The following is an 18,957-nucleotide window of genomic DNA, read 5'->3' as shown; positions in this document are numbered from 1 at the left end:
TCTAATGATAAAATACCTGCTTTTGATTTATCTTTTTCTATATTATCAAAACCCTCCTAGTTAAATTTTCCATTTGTCTTCCCTTTAAAAATCCATTTTGATCCTCTTTAATATATTTTGTAATAAACGCTCATTCTATTTGCCAAGATTGCAGTAAATATATTTGCATCTTGATTTAATAATGAAATAGGTCTATACGAATGTGGGTCTGTCAATTCTTTATTGAGTTTTGGAATAAGAGTTGTTAATGAATATTTCCAAGAATCTGGTATATTCTCTCCTTCCAATATTCCATTATAAAGTATTTTTTAACTTGGGGATAAGTATTGATTTAAAAACTTTATAGTATTCTGATCCCATTCCATCAAAGCCTGGAGTTTTACCATTTTTTAGTTTATGAATAATCTCTGTAATCTCATCATCCTTTATCTCTTTTTCTAATTCTCTTTTATCATTCTCTAATAGTTTACGCTTTACATTTTCTTTAATAGAATTTTCTAGATCTTCTTTCAATGTACTATTACCTTTATATAAACTTTGATAAAATTCTTGTAATATCATTAGTTTTTCCTTCACTAGGGACAATTCTTTCCTGTTTTATCTCTGATCACTCCAATTATGTTTTTTGATGTTTTACTTTGAGCTACCCTAGCTAGAAGCTTTGAGTTTTTATTACTAGACTTGAAAAATTCCTCTTTGAGTATATCAAATTCCTCTGGACCTTTTCTAACTCTATGCTTTCTAACTCTCTCCTTTTAGCTTGAATCTCCAATAATTTCTTACTATCTCTATCTGTAAAATATTTATTTTCTAATCCTTTTAATGATTCTTCTTTTTTATATATTTTCTTCTTTCAGTTTTTAAAATTCTACATGATTATCTTATGACAATTCGTAACAACTTTCATCGTGTCCCATAACCCTCCTATTTTACTCCCACCTACTTCATTTATTAACCATATTTCCATCCATTCTTTCTTAGCTCTATCCATTACATTTGTATAATGAAAAATATTGGAATCTATTCTCCATCTTCTAGCTTCCCTGTAATCATTCTTAACTTTCATCTCTATCATCATCAATGCATGATCTGTTATTTTTATCACATTAATATTTGCATTTTTACATTTGAAATTAAATTTTGAGATATAAACATAAAATCCATTCTTGAATAATTAATATGTACAGAGGATTTATTTATTTATTTATTTATTTATTTATTTATTTATTTATTTATTTATTTATTTATTTATTTATTTATTTATTTATTTATTTATTTATTTATTTATTTATTTATTTATTTATTTATATCCCTTTTAGACAAAGTCTACTCCGGGCATGTTCCATCAAACATTATAAGCTAAAACAGTTAAAAACAATTCTAAACAATAGTAATTAGTAATGCTTAGTAGTGCTCAAGATCGGAAAACAGAAAATTATAATAAAAATAAAGTCAAGCATTGACAGGAGGGAAGGCCTGCCGAAAGAGCCAAGTAATATGTAAACCTTCTTTCATCTCCCTTCAATTTTCTCCATATATCTTTTAAATCTGTAGATTTCAATATTTTACTCAATAGCGTACTTTTTAAATTCAATTCATCTTTTTATATACAATTTTATCCTTTACCTTATTTAAAACCATGTTAAAATCTCCTGCCATAATCACATATCCCTTGCTAACCTTCTCCATCTCTTTAACAAGAGTTTTATAAATTTCTCCTTAATTCATATTTGGTGCATAAACATTTACTAACGTATAATCTTCTTCCCCAATTAGACCCTGTACTATCAAATATCTACCATTTCTATCTTTTACTACTTCTTTTACCACAAATTCACAATGTTTAGAAATCAATATCACTACACCTTTGGATTTGGAAGTCCAAAATCCTGTTTCATAAATGTGTATATTTTGTAATTTCAAACTCCACCCTTTGATTGATGAGTCTCTTGTAAGTAAATAATATCCACCTTGTTCTTCTTCAATAATGTTTCTATTCTCTTCCTCTTTGTTACAGACCCTAGGCCTTTCACATTTAAGGTAGCTATGTTTTTCCCCATATCCATTCTATATCCCATCTTTTTCTTGGTCTCGTTGTGCATCTCACAAAAAAACACAAAAAACCACAAATTCACATTGTTCCCTATCTAATCTCCTATCCCCAACTTCCCACTCTACATGTAACCTCTTTTCCTCCCCCCCCTTCCCCGTGCCTCACTAAGGTTTGACACAAGCTTCGGGAGGGAGAGAGACACCATCCACACCAGTCTGGACCCCAGCCAAATTCTCATTCCTATTTCACCCTACTCTGTTTCCCCCTCTTTTAATACCTTCCCTTCTTTCATTTGACTTGTTTATTTCTCTGAATCTTTCCTTTCTATTCTCCAACCCCCCCCCCACACACAGAAAAAAAAACAAAATAAGCAAACAGAACAAAAAAAAAAAAGGGGGGAAGAGGGACCATGTAAAAAACCTTTTAAAAATTGGGGGGAGGGAAGGAACAGTATTAAAAATTTAAAAGGGGGAAAAAAGAAGTAAAGGGAAAAAGGAAAAAAGGGGGGAAGGGGGGAGTCTTCAAGCATCAAATGGTCTCTCTCTCAGTCCAGATATCTTCTTTCATGTTTCCACTCCATGCAGGCCTACTTGCTTGCGCCTTGGTCATCTTGATCTTCTTGCCATAGGCCCCATGTGACTAACAATTCCTTGCCTTCTTCAAAAGAGAAGATTCTGAAGAGGACTCCATCTTTGCATATTTTTTTAAAAAACTGGGTGACCCCAGTTGTATCTCTGTCCAATCTTGATTAGAATTGATGTAATGGGTTTCATCATTTTTCTCCACTGTATTGATTCATTGCTTAAATCCTGATAAATCTGTATTGGGTTTGACCTATAAACTAATAGTTCCGTTTTTTCTTTAGTGACCTTGAGAAATTGCTCTTTTTTATCATAGTTGAAAAACTTCAACTAATTTCTTGGCCTTTTGCTTATGGGGTTCCCAACAAAATGAGTTCTCTCTATATCTTTTTCAGGAACATGCTGCGAGTTCATAATATAATTTATCGAGGTCACCACTTCCTCCTTAAGGTCAGCTCCTTTTTGCAGCTCAAAGTTCATTATTTTGATCTTGTTACATCTTGAGTTATCTTCCAGATAAATCACTTTCTTTTGCAAATTGGCTATCTTCTGTTCTTGTGCCTTTGTTTTCCCTTCATTCTGTTTTAATAGATCTTCCATTTGCTTTACTCTGTCCTCCATTTTTACTATGCTTGCCTTCATCCCCTGTACATCTCCCTGAACTGTTTTCATGTCCTTTCCCATCTGTTGACATTCTTTCACTAAAGAGTCTATTTTGGAAAGAACCTGTTCCAGTTTTCTATCAATCTGGCATGGTATATCTTTAGCCAGATCTTTTACACAGATTTTTAATTTGGAAATGTTTTTTTCCATGCTGGCTTCAATAAGACTGCTCAGAGAGGTAGCCGCTTCTCCCCCTCCTTTCCAGCAACTTCCCGAGTTTCTTTAGAAACATCTTTAGGAGTGGGGGATTCTATTTGCCTTAAGCGTCCGAGACGATGATCTGATGTTTTTTCCTCTGATGGCTCTTGTGTCCAACTTTTAGAACCCTTATCTCTATTTTTTCTCATAAGCAAAGCAAAAGATTGATAGCACAGGAAAACAAAGTAGCTTTTTACAACTCGTTAGCTGTTCAACTTTCACTGGCATTCTTCCACGCAAAAACAAAAGTGCATTCCCCAGATAAGCAGCAAGGCTTTTGCAGTTTAAAAAGCACTTCTATCTCTGCTTGAACTTTTCACAAAGGATTTAAGCAGATCTACTCACATTTCAACAAGGGAAAAGGCCATTTAGCAACTTATTTACATTCAGCAGGGTGAGGAGACAAAGATTCAGCTGTGCATCCCATCCCGGCGGAAGTGATTTCTCACTTTTGTTTCCTTTGAAATTAAGAATGCCAATAGAACATGATCACTTTTGCCCAGAGTTCATCTTGCTTCTTCCACCAACTCATCTCTATTGGTTAGAATCAAGTCAAGAATAGCTAATCCTCTAGTTTCTTCCTACACTTTTTGTAGGAGAAAATTATCAGCCACACAAGCCAATAATTTCTTGGAAGGGCTATATTTGGCAGAGTTTATCTCCCAACAGATGTCAGGATGACTTAACTTTCTGATGTCTTCTACTACATTGTGTTTCTTTGAAATGATTGCAATGTGTTTTTCAAAGGTTTCAGCTGACACCAAGAATCAGCATTCCCCAAGACAAATGGAAAAAAGTGGTGCACCAAATAAAAAACTAACTATGAAACTAGAGTTAAAATTAGCACCACATTTGGCACTGATATAGAAGAATATCTGCTCTTGCTCAGTGCCAGATTTGGAAACATTTAGGCAAAAGGTCGTTGAGTTGTCATTTTAAAAATGTAACACTGTTTACTCTCATGCAGAAGCAAGCAACTTGGGTATCCTTGGTCTCATCTTGACTGCTGCCATTGGTGTTGTCAACATTCACGATGTCCTTTGCTATGTAAAGCTTGGCATCCTGTTTCCTGCTGGCAATGTGGGCACACTATTGTACAGCAATATTGGGTCATTTCCTGACCCTTAGACTCATGGGTACAGAAGCACATTGTACATTCATAAGCCAGAGCTGCTGGGTTTTTGTTATTTTTGTTGAAGGTTTGAATCTACATCTTCTTCTTGACTGGCCTGTCAATAATAGATCCCAATTACCACATTTCTTTTTTTCACTCCAGTTATATTAATCCAGATGCTCTTGATGGGACACCAAGCTCATCGTCCTGTATTTCTATGCAGGAATATGTGTTTTTGACATATACTGCTACTCCACCTCCCTTTCTATTCTCTCTTCTTTTTTGACAATTTATATCCTTCAGTTGCTATAATCCAGTCATAGAAGTCAACCCATCAAGTTTCAGTTATCCCTATTGAGGCATATTTAACTTTCTGCAGAAAGATTTCCAACTTCTGCTTCTTTGTATTATGAATCTTTCCATTGTTACCTGATATGCAAACCATAAAATGCTGGGGAGGAGGATATAACCCATGGTGTTCTCTTACCAGACATTAAGTGATGTGTGGGCAACTCAGGGACAGTGTACTGAAGAGATAATGATAAAATAAAACATAACCCACAAACATACAAATAATTTTTTGTCATGGTTGTTGTGGGTTTTTTGGGCTCTTTGGCCGTCTCCTAAGGTTGTTCTTTCTGATGTTTCGCCAGTCTCTGTGGTCGGCAGTTCCTATTGGACTGGAGTAGGAACTCTGTCCATGCTCTGTTCCTACCCCAGTCCTCTGAAGATGCCAGCCACAGAGACTGGCAAAACATCAGGAAGAACAACCTTCAGAACACAGCCAAAGAACCTAAAAAACCCACAACAACCATCATTACTGTGAAAGCCTTCGAGAATACAAATCTTTTTGTCACTTCGTAAAGAAGTTAAATGAAAGAAACACAAACCTTCCCAAGAGTATTTCTCAGAAATATTCTCATAAATCAAGAAATAACCCAAAGGTAGCCAAATATTATGCTGCAACCTAGAAGGAAGACTCTACCATTTTAAAATCTTACATAGCACTTGATGCAACAAACAGGTCTGTAGTACTCGGGTATGTACAAACTTTCCACTGTCAAAATTGTGTCAGACATTACTGTGATCCAGGAACAAATGGATCTGTCACAGCTTGATGTGATCAAGAAACAGATGGAAGAATTACACAATGTAAATAAAAGGTTGAGACTGTAAAACATAAGCAGAGCCTTGATTCTTACTAATACCACATGAAACAAATTCCTATTTTTAAACTAAGTGATGTATCACTATGAGCTTTGTGGGATTCAGCAGGATCGCACATAAGTCCTATAACAACATGATGAATTCCATTAAGAATTTCTTCTTCTCACTTTTCAGTAAAGGGGCTGCCCCATCAGATTTAACTTCAGAGACAAGAATGCTTATCAATGCTTAACATACAGGTGAAGCATTCTGTGATCTTGAGACATCTCAGCGTGGCAGAGCGCAGATGTGGAAGGGCATGGGAGGCGCTGTCAACCCAACTGCTTGGGTGAGGTCCAGGTCTTCTTTAGAGGTTCCAGGAGGTGGCTGGAAGGTGAATCTCTGCAGGAGGCTCATAAAGAACAGGAAGAGCTCCATTTTGGCCATCGTCTCACCAGCACACATTCTACGACCTGTAAGAGCGTCCAGAGAAAAAGAAATTTGGAGTTACTAATATTTTGACATTTTATGCAGTTTTTCTATAAGCCATTGACTGAAATCCTGTTGTGCAGTTGCACACATGGTGTATCTGTGGACAGTGAATTGTTCTAAGTTACAAAATCTCCAAAGACAGAAACCTGTTGCATACCAGGTTAAGTGACTTGCTGTGCAACAGATAATGCCTTTGAAATTTTCTTCACTTATAGCACTTGGCTTCCAAAAGTTACACTTTTTGTTTACTTGTATAACAGGATGTCAACTATTATTCCTGGCAGCCTACAATACTATTATTCCTGGCATCTTACAATGTATATTTCATCTGTGTCCACATACTTCATTTTGTCATTGCTGTGACAAAATGAAGTATGTGGACACAGATGAAATATGCCAATAAAATAATAACTGATGGTAATAAAGACATAGAAGAAACTATGGAAATGTAAAAAGAATATCATGTTTAATTGATTACATTCCCGTAAGTGGAATGGATTTAGCACTGTATTACAGAATATATCAGGCAGTAGAACCTGAGATATTTTTTAAATGGGTCATAATCTCTTGTGTTGTTTCATGTCACCTTGCCTAGTATAGAAGCCCACTCTATATCAGCACATCTCTGTACCTGCAGAGAAAGGCATGAATGCATCTCTTTTGACAAACTTCCCTGCAGAGTCGAGAAAATGCTCGGGATAGAACTCATGAGGCTTCTCCCACTGCGATTCATCATGGAGCACAGAAGTCAGCAACGGAACAACATGAGTTCCCTGAAAAGGAAGAGGTTGGTTTTTAAAGGAATGTGCAACCCAACATTTAGACATGCTTTACAGTATGTAGCTGATGTTCACCAACTTCTGAAGAACATGTTGATTAAAGTGTCATTCTGTTGAAAACTGACAGGAATTTCCTAATCAATCAGGTGATGACAGGAAAGAAAGGAATTCAATTAAGTTAGCTGATAACCTTTGGAATGAAGTAGCCTTTGAGAGTAACATCCACAGTGGTAGTACGTGGCAGATTGTTTGGGACGATATCGCGAAACCTTTGAACTTCATGGACCACGGCATCTGTGTATGGCATTCTTATTCGGTGTTCAGTCATGGGCTGAGCAGGTCCAACAATGTCGTCAATCTCTGCCTGGACTTTTTCTGGGGGAACAAAACAATCCTTGCTATCAAGAGCAATTTAATGCTTTTGGATCTGCACCAGCACGTGTGAAGACTAAATGCTGAAGCATGGTGTTTCCCCCACAGAAGAAAAAATAAGAAATTTCCCAATATGGTCACCTTAGATGAGGTTGCTTAATCAGAACACTTAATTTCATCTTAGAACTGTAGATCTAGAAGGGATCCTATACATCATTGAGTCTGGCCCTTGTCAAGAAGGCACAGTGGGAAGTTGAGGGTACTGGGGACAGGAGGAAAGAGGCCAGTGGGTCCAGCTTTCTAAGCCCTGAAAGCCCAAAGCTGACAGCAGGCAGAGAGTGGCTTTCGGCTTTCCCCGCCTTTCCCTGCTCGCAGCTTTGGAAGCCAAAAAGCCAAAAGCCGCCCTGCTGTCAGCTTTGGGCTTTCGGGGCTTAGACCTGCAGCCTACAGACCAGATGGGGGAGGTGGGGAAAGCGCCAAATTTGAATTTGGTGCTTTCCCTGCCTCCCCCTTCTGGTCTGTAGGTTGATTCTCCAGCCACAAGTCAAAGTGAAACTTTGCGGCCGGAGGAGTCTGTAGGTTGAAAAGTTTGTAAGTGGAGCCAAATGTAAGTCGAGACTCCACTGTACTCTCTACCTAGAAAACCCTGAAAAGGGTCACCATAAGTCACAATTGTCTTGATGGCACATCATCATCATCATCATCATCATCATCATCATCATCATCATCATCATCATCATCATCATCATCATAATGAACAAATATGATTATCCTGTACCAGAATAATAGGAGACAATGAAATGAAAAATGTTTACTTTGAATTTCAGGGTACTTCATCATTAGCAAGATGCCCCAGCATAGAGTGGAAGAAGTAGTCTCCATGCCGGCAGAAAATAAATCTACCATAAGACTTTTCAGATTTTCCTTATGGAAATATCCACCCTTCTTCTTCTCCTCCTGGAACAGAAAACAACTAGTTAAGTCAAATGAAGTGATAAATGTACCTTGGCACATATACGGTAAATAGCTAAGGCCTGGGAAGACATCCATAAGGCCAAGATGAAAAATATGACACTTGAACATGTGTTTCAGAGCACTATAAACTGTTATGGTGTTCTGAGGCTTTATTCAAGTTACATTTTTTGTTCAGTTATGTTCAGTTGTGATGGACCACTGCAGACTCAAACTACCAAGACGGATGATAGTGTGAGTCTGTGGTGGTCCATCATAACTGAACCTTTATTCATGAAAAGAATAAATAGCAATGTGAACCAGATAATCATGACAACCACACCAGTGTTCATCTGGATATCAAGGTATAAGCTATTTACTTGCTGCTGTTTTGATCACCAGAAGTGTAACTTCCAACCTTGCTCCATCTCTCTTTAGAGGATGAGAATAAATCACTGTTTTCACTCATGGTGAAGTAAAGAAAAAAGTGTAGGTGACATCAGCTTGTCTAATTGTACATGCTTTATTCATTTACATTGCTTATGTTTTCCATAAACACAAAGATACTTCAAAGTTGTTGAGAACATTTAACATTTTAGAAGTCACAGGGATGTTAATTTAAAAACCGTTTTACAAGTATGAACAAAACTGTATGTACAAAATGCTTTAAAATATATAAAGCCCAGATATAAGTTATACATAAATAATTATGTCAGATATAATATTTCAAATGGGCGCGTGGTCTGCAAGCCAATGAAGATGGCTGCATAGAAGATCACCTCCACTCAAAAGCCCTGAGAAAATAAACAATTACAGTAAGTGTGAATGTTTATAAAATGAGAGTTAAAATATTCTAAGCTGCCTAGATATGGGGAAGACCAAAAAGAAGACATCAAAGGGAGTACCTGTTGAAGCCACAATTTCCTCAGATGAAGAGGAAAAGCTATCCAGCTCATCGGGTCCCAAGAGCAAAAGTGAGGCGACAGGTAAGGCGAAGGGATGAGGGCAAGAAAAAGCTAATAAAGATAAGGATGAGATGAGGCAGCTAATGAAACAATTAAGAAGAGACTTACAAAGTGATATGAAGGGAGTAATTGCACCTCTAGAATGAATTTTAATGGAGGTCAAGTCAAATATTAGCAAAATACAAGAAACAGCAGATACAGCATTTGAGCTGGCACAGAATTTGCAAACAAAAAATGAATTATTGGAAAGGCAGGTGCAGCAATTAACAGACAAACTCACAGAGCAGGAGAATCGGGGGAGCCGTTGTAATATCCATCTGAGACATTTTAAGGAATCTGAGACAGGAGGGTAGGACTTAAAACAAACAATCTTAAAATGGATTCAAGGACTTTGCCCAGACCTCGAAATCACTCCCAAGGATTTGGATATAGTTCATTGGGTCGGGAGAAGATCAAAGAACTTGAGAAGGGACATACTGGTGAGATTTGTCTCATTTACAATAAAGATAGATGTCTTCAGTGCTTTGAACAAATTGCAGGAGTTAACATACGAAGGGGAAAAAGTTGAACTTTTTCAAGATCTTGCTGCAGAGACAATATCTAAATGTAAACAATGGAGGAGTTATACACAAGTTCTTCGGGAGAGGAAAATAATCTACAAATGGCTTTATCCCCTTGGACTATTGGTTATGATGGGAAATAAATGGAGAACAGCAACAACTATAGAGGAACTGCAGCGTCTTTTTGAAGATTTAAATATTCCCTTTCCAGGAGAACAGACTACGGACGAACAGAGAAATCAAGCAGATCACATGGAAAGAATGCAGCTGCGGTGGAAGAGAAAGGAGAAATGAGATATACACTTGTTCCTTCAATGTCATAAAGGGGAGTTCATCTGTTACTGAAGATAATAGGTTGCTCCCAGTACTTAGTAAAGGTAATAGCTGGAAGGACTTATATATATATAGACTTCTAGCTATCATTAAACCACAATAATTCATTTAAAAACATAAAAGAAGTTAGTGTATTGTATTGTTATAGTTCACGCTCATATGATGGTAAAATAATATTGTGTGGTAAAATTGGGCCATTTCCTGGTTTTTGAATCATGCATAAAGAAGCACAATATTCCACATCCATAAGATGGAGGAGTTTTGAGAAATTGAACTTCCTTGGTTTTTAAAACTGAAGCTTAAATATACATGCAATATTCCTACAGAAATTTTCCCCAAGTCAAATTACCCAGTGCTAGAGGATTCCAGATCTTTACTATCGTTATTGGGAGAAGGCAGAACAGTTTAGATGTGGCTGTAATCCCTCTGTGTCAAAATATTTTTCCTTAATTACCAAACAGTAGTATAGTGACAAGATGAGTGGAATAGGCACTAAACTGCTTAACAGCATGTAAGATCATCCCCAGCCACAAAGCAAAAAACCCCAGGAATATCACAGCTTAAACGAGTGAGCTGAATAATTATTCTATGTGAGGAGGAGAATAGAGAAAGAACTAAGAGTGAGCCGTCCCCTCAGGTAATTGAGGTAGACTCAAAAAGATCAAAGAAACCCGAGACAAAAGATCAAGCAGAAGAGTTAGAGGAAAGTCGCGAGACGACAGTAGAGAGAGCTCGAGAGGAAGGAGCGCGCGCGAAGGAGAAGCGGTTGGGACTGTTAGATAGACCAGAGGCAGGAGACAAGAGATCGGGTTATCGTGAAAGGGAGAAGAAGCCGTTAGAAAGACCCGAGGTGTTTAGAGAGAGAGAGAAGATAGATATATTCTTAACAAATGAGGAAGGAAACGTTTCTAGAGAGACGGAGAAGGTGTCTGTTTTTAGAGAGAGTGAATCTGGGAAAACAGAGAGAGATGTTCAAGTCTTTTCAGTTCCAGTTAAAAGACCCGCAGTGAATCCAACAAGTGAAGAAGAAGAAAGCCGAGCTAGCAGTAAGATAAGACCCATTATCCCTGGTTTGAGTCCGGAGGAATGGAAGCTACTGGTGTACCCGATGAAACAAGGTCCAGCACGTCTGGTACATCATATCCCACCAGAAATAGAGGAAAAAGCCCTGAGAGAGTGAGATTGGGCCCGCCACCCCTGCTGCGGGACCCTGTGTGCCGTTTGAAACAATTTCATGAGACAGCCAACGGAGGAGGAGGAAAAAGCAAAAATTTACTATTAAAAGATTTGAATGAAGAGAAATCGCTGTTATGGTTTTGGGAGAGTTCCCCTCCCCAGTTATCCGTTCAAGGTTCTGCTGTTTGCAACCAAGATGAAGAAATGAACACAGTTGTTAATAAAAATACTTTATTTTTAAATTCTGACTCTTCTTTTGTCTCTCCGGAAAGAGCAACTCCCCAAGGTAATAGAGAACCCACTTACATTATTTTTAAAATATCTTTAAATAATTTTTACATCAGAAATGGAAACTTTTTTAAAGGTCTGTTGGTGGTGCTGCGGGCTAAACTGCAGAAGCCTGTGCTGCAGGGTCAGAAGACCAAGCAGTCGTGAGATCGAATCCACGTGACGGAGTGAGCACCCGTCACTTGTCCCAGCTCCCGCCAACCTAGTGGTTTGAAAGCATGCAAATACTACTTGATAAATAGGGACCACCTCAGTGGGAAGGTAACAGCGTTCCGTGTCTAAGTCGCACTGGCCATGTGACCACGGAAGATTGTCTTCAGACAAAACGCTGGCTGTATGGCTTGGAAACGGGGATGAGCACTGCCCCCTAGAGTCGAACACGACTGGACAAAAATTGTCAAGGGGAAGCTTTATCTTTACCTTTTTGGCCAGAAAGGAGATAAAAACTTCTCCTCTTGAGAATCATTTGATTTGATCCTGACTGGAAAGGTCAAAGGTTAAGATCTCCCTTCCCAGTTCTCAAGTTGAAACAATGTTTATGTTTAGAATGCTCATGCTGATAACCAGTTTAAAAGGAAGTAAGAAAGTCTTAGTTCTTTTCTGGAATTTTTCAGAATCAACATTACAGCTCTGATGCCTGGATTCCTTCCAAATTAAAAAAAAAACAGCTGGGACCAACTATTATCTTTCCAGTTAAGGAAGTTTCATCTTTTCAATGTATTTGATCTGTTTTAAATCTGCAGAAAGAAAAGGCTGACGGTATCTGCATGTGGGTGGGGATAAAATAGCTTTCTAAAAAAAGTAATTCAAAAACTGTTTGCCCAAATATACCCAAATATAAAACAGAGGAGATCAAAAGTTACAATTTTTTTGATTGGGGTAGTGCCAGTTTTTGAGTAGCTTTATGGAATGATCATTTGCTCTGTTGCACTCTCATGCAACAATAATCAACCACCACTCAATATTTAAAAACTGATCCTAATTTTTCTAGCAAAAACAAAGCACACTTGGTTCCATACCTAGTAAAACAATTCCATTACCTCTTGCTGTTGGATGAGAAATGTATCAATCAAGCTCCGCTGATCATTTTTGTCGAGATCTTCTATGTGGTTTAAGAACGTGGCAGTTATATAGGCATGCAACTCATCTCTGTTATTAAGGATGATCTTACGAGCACCAAACAGAAAGCCAAGTGCAGGAAACATGTTATACAGCTAAAAGTATGAAATAAGGGAAGAAAAGGCAAAATTAACATATTTCAATTCTCACTGAGAGATTTTGTTTTTATGTCAATATTGGAAGAACTTTCATGTTGCATACCTTACATTCTAGAATTGAAAAATAAATAATACATTACAGTCATTTAGTAATAATTAATCACCATTCATTAAAGATAGAGCTTGCCCACACTGAACATTTGTCCAACTCTTCTACAACCCATGATACCATCCTTTTCCTATTGTCCCCCTGACATAACGCTGACACTGGTGTCAATGGATTCAGAGCAGGGCCAAAAAACCCACATTTCCTGGTGGGTTTTATGCTACTACCACCCTTCTGGTGATTAATTTGTTCCACTTTGCTCTGCTTTCCTCCAGTGCATGATAATATTGTCTTGACCCCAGTACTTCATTATGCCATGGTGATCTGCACACTTTGCGAGTGTGTGTCATTTGATGATGATTCCTCATGAGTATGTTTCTACTATTTAGTTGCTGCCCTGTCATGCCTGAGTGCCACCCATCGTATCGTTTGCTTAGTTTTTTTAAAAATATCAGTTGCTCCTCTTGTCAGATCCTTCCTTCCTTCCTTCCTTCCTTCCTTCCTTCCTTCCTTCCTTCCTTCCTTCCTTCCTTCCTTCCTTCCTTCCTTCCTTCCTTCCTTCCTTCCTTCCTTCCTTCCTTCCTTCCTTCCTTCCTTCCTTCCTTCCTTCCTTCCTTCCTACGTTCGTTCGTTCGTTCGTTCGTTCGATCGTTCGTTCCTTCCTACGTTCGTTCGTTCGTTCGTTCGTTCGTTCCTTCCTTCCTTCCTTCCTTCCTTCCTTCCTTCCTTCCTTCCTTCCTTCCTTCCTTCCTTCCTTCCTTCCATGGCCACACAAGATTTACTTACACAGGGATCCCTCTGAGACCAAGCTTGCCTTTCATTCCTTTACTACTAAAAATGTAACACAAAACAACATAAGTTTTGTAGCTCAAACAATCACGTAATTAGGCTTTTTATTTTGTATTGCAAGTTACATAGTGCTGATGTAAAACAGTGCTGAGTTGGAGGGAAGCATGACCAGTTTCTTCATAATAGCTCTTCCTGCCCTTATATTGGAATATATCTCCTCTTTCTCCCTTCTCTTATTTTCATCTTCCTTTTCTCTTTTTCCCCTTTCCTTCTCTTCTCTTCTCCCAGTGTTACTACAGTGGTGCCTCGCATAGCGAGGTTAATCCATTCCAGATTAACCCTCACTGTGTGAAAACATCGCTGTACGGAATGGGGAAAGCCATTGGAACACATTAAACTTAGTTTAATGCGTTCCAATAGGTGCCAAAACTCAAAGTTCAGCGAAGTTTTCCCATAGCCAGCAGCCATTTTTGTGCCCTCGGTAAGCGAGGGGAGGGCCCAAAAACGCTGCGGGCAGCCATTTCGGGGCTTCCGGTGGCCATTTTGGAGCCGCGGAACAGCTGATCGTCAGGCGTCGCAAAGCGAAGATCGGTAAGCGAAACGCTTACCGATCTTCGCTATGCGAGTTTCGCCCATAGGGGCCATCGGTATGCGATCACATTTGCGATTGCCAAACCCTAATCGCTATGCGATTTCATCATTATACGGTGCGCTCGTTAAGCGAGGCACCACTGTATTTAGTGCTTCAAATTAGACAGAAAGAGAGTTGGTTGGGATAGTGAGAGATCCCCCCCCATGTATGTATGTGTGTCTGAAGGATGGGTGTCCTCTCATTCATCTCTCCACCTACAAGCCTGTGAAGGTGGCAGCATGTGCAAGAAAGCAAGAACCTGTGTATGTGTGCTTTCTGAGTATTGTATACTCAGAGGGCTCTCTCTCTGAACATCCATTGAGCCAGCCAGCATTGCGAAATAGTGCTGAACTGGGAAATTAATATTTTAATAAAATCTACTTCAGAAACATAAAAGGGTGTGAATTTTAGGAGTATGAAATTGAAGGAAGTAATGCTGAACCATCATACTCCATCACCACCCCACCATCTTCAGTGTGGTCAGGATATGCCCACATGCACACTGTCCCAGAGAACGGATGTAGGTGATTGTAGCGTTCACCCCTTGTTATGCAAAATAAGTCATGTATTATTATTATTTTTTAAAAATTTTTATTTTTGAACATAAGGGGTGACAAAAAGGAAAAGGGGACTTAGGAATTTATGGGGAAGAGGAGAGACCATAACATGCTAACAACCATTCTGAACTTATTGCCATAACATAGTTTTAAATTGTTCTGTTTTCTCTTTTCTGCCTTTTAGATTGAGATCTCATTTCAATATATGCTGTTTACACATTGCCTGTTAATTTGGTCCATTTGTTGAATAGGTCCCATCTTTCTGTTGCCTTTTGTAGGGGGTAGTCCTTCATAACTTCTGATAAAATGTCCATTTCTGCTATTTCCCGTATTTTTTCAATAAGGTCTTCTTGTTTCGGTATCGTCGGACTTTTCCAATTTTTTGCATATAGAATTCTAGCTGCCGTAACAATGTACATAACTATATGTTGCTTTGACTTATCTATGTTATCAGGTATCATACTCAATAGAAACAATTCTGGAGTTAATGGCACATTACAGAGCATTATTTGTTGTAACATAGCATGTACTCTTTTCCAGTATTTTTTCGCTATTCCACATGACCACCACATATGATAATAACTTCCCACTTGTGTTTCACATTTCCAACACTTATTTGATACATCTGTATACATCTTTGACAGTTTTTCTGGGGTCATGTGCCACCTATAAAACATTTTATATATATTCTCTTTAAGGTTAACCGATTTTGTAAATTTTATGTTACTTTGCCATATTTTCAGCCATTGATCAATATCAATATTATGCACTATGTTTTATGCCCACTTTATCATACATTCCTTAACCATTTCATCCTGCATTTTAAATTCCAACATATACATTTTCCTAACAATTTGTTCTTTGGAGCCCAACAGCAGCTTATCAAAAGTCGTTTGCTCTGAATAGAAACCCTCTATTTTGTCTTTTGCATATCTAGATTCTAACTGTGCTCTAGGCCAGTGGTTCTTAACCTTTTTGAAAGAAACGCCCCCTTGAGCCATTGAGGAAGTTATCATCGCCCCCCTCCCCGTGGTGATGATATCTTATTTATTTATTTATTTATTTATTTATTTATTTATTTATTTATTTATTTATTTATTTATTTATTTATTTATTTATTTATTTATTTATTTATTTATTTATTTATTTATGACACTTAAATCCAATGACCCCTGAAAACAAAATTCAATTCCAAGAAAATGAAATGCCCCCAAAAAGTAACATTTAATGATTTAGTTGCAAGCAAATTTTAAGACGCAAAAAGAAATATAAAAAGGGCATAAAAACAAACCGCAATGCAGGAACTAAAAATTTCAAGATGAAATCTCTGAAACTAAATTAAGATTGGAGGAAAATATATATTCATGCACATTGTAAAAAGGCTGCAGCCATCTTCACAGGTTTGGCTTGCTCCAACGTCCCCTACCGCCCCCCTTCTGCTCCAGCACCCCCATGCCGCCCCTTTTCATTCTACCGCCCCCCTGAAAAATGAAATCGCGCCCTGGGGGACATTACCGCCCACGTTAAGAACCACTGCTCTAGGCCACCAATCTATAAATACATTCTGTGACTCTAGTTCTTCCTTAGACCTTAATTCACCATCCTTTTTAAATAAATCTTGATATCTTAAAAAATTTGCTTTTGTCATAAGTCTAGGTTTTGTAAAGGCCTCTATCGGTGACACCCATGCAGGTATTTTGTAATAAATTTGTTGTATAATCTTTCTCCACATTCCCAATAAGGCTCTTCTTATCATGTGTGAGTTAAAGTTCTTTTGTTCTTTATCCTTTTTATTCCATCGATAAGCATGCCATCCTAATTGCAAGTCGTGGCCTTTCAAGTTAAGTAGTCTAGTGTTTTCTAGGGTTATCCATTCTCTTATCCAATCTAGGATACAAGCTCTATAATACAGAACCCAGTCCGGGAGACCAAAGCCACCCCTCTGTTTAACATTCTGCATTGCCTTAATTTTAATTCTTGGTTTTTTGCCTTGCCATATGAATCTCATAATTATCTTGCTGAGTTCTTTAAAAAAAGGACTGTTTTAGTATGATAGGAATCGATTGGAATAAAAATAAAATTTTTGGCAAAATGTTCATTTTGATCGTCGCAATTCTTCCCAGCATCGATAGTTGTAATTTATCCCATTTCTCCAAGTTGTTCTGTATCTCCTTCATCAATTTCATGTAGTTATCTTTCAACAGTGTGCTTGTCTTCTTTGTAATTTGTATCCCTAGATGTATTATTTATGTACTATGCTAATGTGGTGGAGAGGTGGATCTGAAAAAGGTTAAAAGAGGGTGCCTGATTCAGTATAGGGGGGAATCAGAGTCAGAGGTTAGTTAGTGAGTGAGTGAGTGAGTGAGAGAGAGAGAGAGAAAGAAAACTGATGCAGAGTGATGAGACTGGTTAAGAAAATAGGTAGAGAAGGTGGCAATTATATTGTAATAGAAAAGTAAGAGTAAAACCAGAGCTTGAAAGTGAATTTTCTTTGAGTCAAGGGTACCTTTTAGTCAGAGGTCTGTGGTGAAGAAGTAGGTGACCTGCTAGAGCTTTTGCTGAAAAGATTAGTGGTGGGGCTTCTGATCTCAGATCTGGGGGACTAAAGATAGGGAACGACTCTAGTGGAAAATTCCTGTTTATTTACCTCAGGATATGAGAGACCCAGTGGCTAGCTTAAAATCCAAGGCTCTGAGAGAGGAGGGTGCTGGTGGATAAAAAGTTAAAGCCAGGGTCAGAGCAGATCTGAGGTGATAAGAAAATATAAAGCAAAGGCTTTGAAAATAGAATTTGTTTGTGTCTGGAGGCAAGAAGGTTGTCTCAGACCAAGAAACATTGTGGCTGATGTGGTGCCAGGTAAGGTGCAGCCATCTTCAGCTGCCGATTGAGAGCTACATAGTACCCCAGAAAAATACTGGGAAAAGGAAAACAGCAGTAAAAAAGTATTTTCTATGACTAACTCAGCAATATAAACCAGCTCTTATCAATAAAAGTACATACTTATGCCACCCAAAAGTAAAAAGCCAGTAATGGAGGTAATTGATCCTCAAGAGGCACAAGATTTACCTCAGGAAGTGGAGGGAAATGGAGACCCTCTAGCTCCAGTGGAACAGGAGGAGACTCATGAGAGTGCCTCAGAGAGACAAAGGGATCTGGGCTCCCTAGATTTTGAAAAATGGAAATTACAATAAGAATTTAAATTGAAGGAATTAGAAATTAGAGAAAAAGCCAGAGCTGAGGATCTAGCTATGAAAAACCAATTAGAATTGGAAAAAGCCAGAGCTGAAGAGAAAACTAAGGAGCAAGTACTCCGGGAAATGGAAATGAGAGAAAAAGCTGCCAGACAAATCAGCATGGAAATTGCTGCTCAAAACAACAACAACAATAGCCAACAATGCTAGTGAGGGAAATCTCTCAAAAATTGACCTAAATAAATTTCCCCAATATAGGAAAGGAGATTGCCCTGAATCTTTCCTGATATCATTTGATAGGGCATGCTGGGACTTTGAAATTAAGGATGATGAAAGGATGATAATGCTAAGATCACAAATAAGTGGGGATTTAGCTGAGCTTTATTCTCAGATGCCTTTTGAGCAGGCTAGAGATTTTGAGGCACATAGAAAGATGGTATATGCTAGATTTGGCATAAATGCAGAACACCTTAGAAGAAAATTTCATTCCTTTACTAAAAAACCTGAAGAATCTTATTCTCAGCTAGGGGCTAAACTGCTGCAATGTTTGGACAAATGGATGGAACATGAAAATGTCACTTCTCTAGAGCAGATGAAAAATGTGATTGGGTTAGAATAATTTTATTCTATTTTGCTTGGGGAATTGCGTTATTTGGTTTAAAAATCCTAAAAATCTATTAGAAGCAGGTGAAACAGCTGATTACATTGGGGAGATTCGAGACTACAAGTTCTCTGAGGTAAAATTTAAGAAGCAGAACTGGAACAATAATAAGAAACCCATTAATAAAAATCACC

General features: G+C 38.0%; 1 protein-coding gene across 1 annotated transcript in view; it reads right to left on the bottom strand.

Annotated features, from left to right (window-relative positions):
- Positions 1-446: 446 nt before the first annotated feature.
- Positions 447-18,957, bottom strand: part of LOC110071367 (cytochrome P450 2K4-like) — a 29,915-nt gene continuing 11,404 nt past the window's right edge. The window contains exons 4-8 of the mRNA XM_078386795.1: positions 12,712-12,885; positions 8,214-8,355; positions 7,217-7,401; positions 6,879-7,020; positions 447-6,228 (exon numbers count right to left, since the gene is read on the bottom strand). Coding sequence (XP_078242921.1) covers positions 6,044-6,228; positions 6,879-7,020; positions 7,217-7,401; positions 8,214-8,355; positions 12,712-12,885 — 828 coding nt within the window. The 3' untranslated portion in view covers positions 447-6,043. The remainder of the gene's footprint in view (positions 6,229-6,878; positions 7,021-7,216; positions 7,402-8,213; positions 8,356-12,711; positions 12,886-18,957) is intronic.

This window comes from Pogona vitticeps, chromosome 1, assembly GCF_051106095.1.
Source record: "Pogona vitticeps strain Pit_001003342236 chromosome 1, PviZW2.1, whole genome shotgun sequence".
NCBI classification, from domain to species: Eukaryota; Metazoa; Chordata; class Lepidosauria; order Squamata; family Agamidae; genus Pogona; species Pogona vitticeps.
Note: the sequence above shows the minus strand (reverse complement) of the source record. Positions and strands in the feature narration are given on the sequence as shown.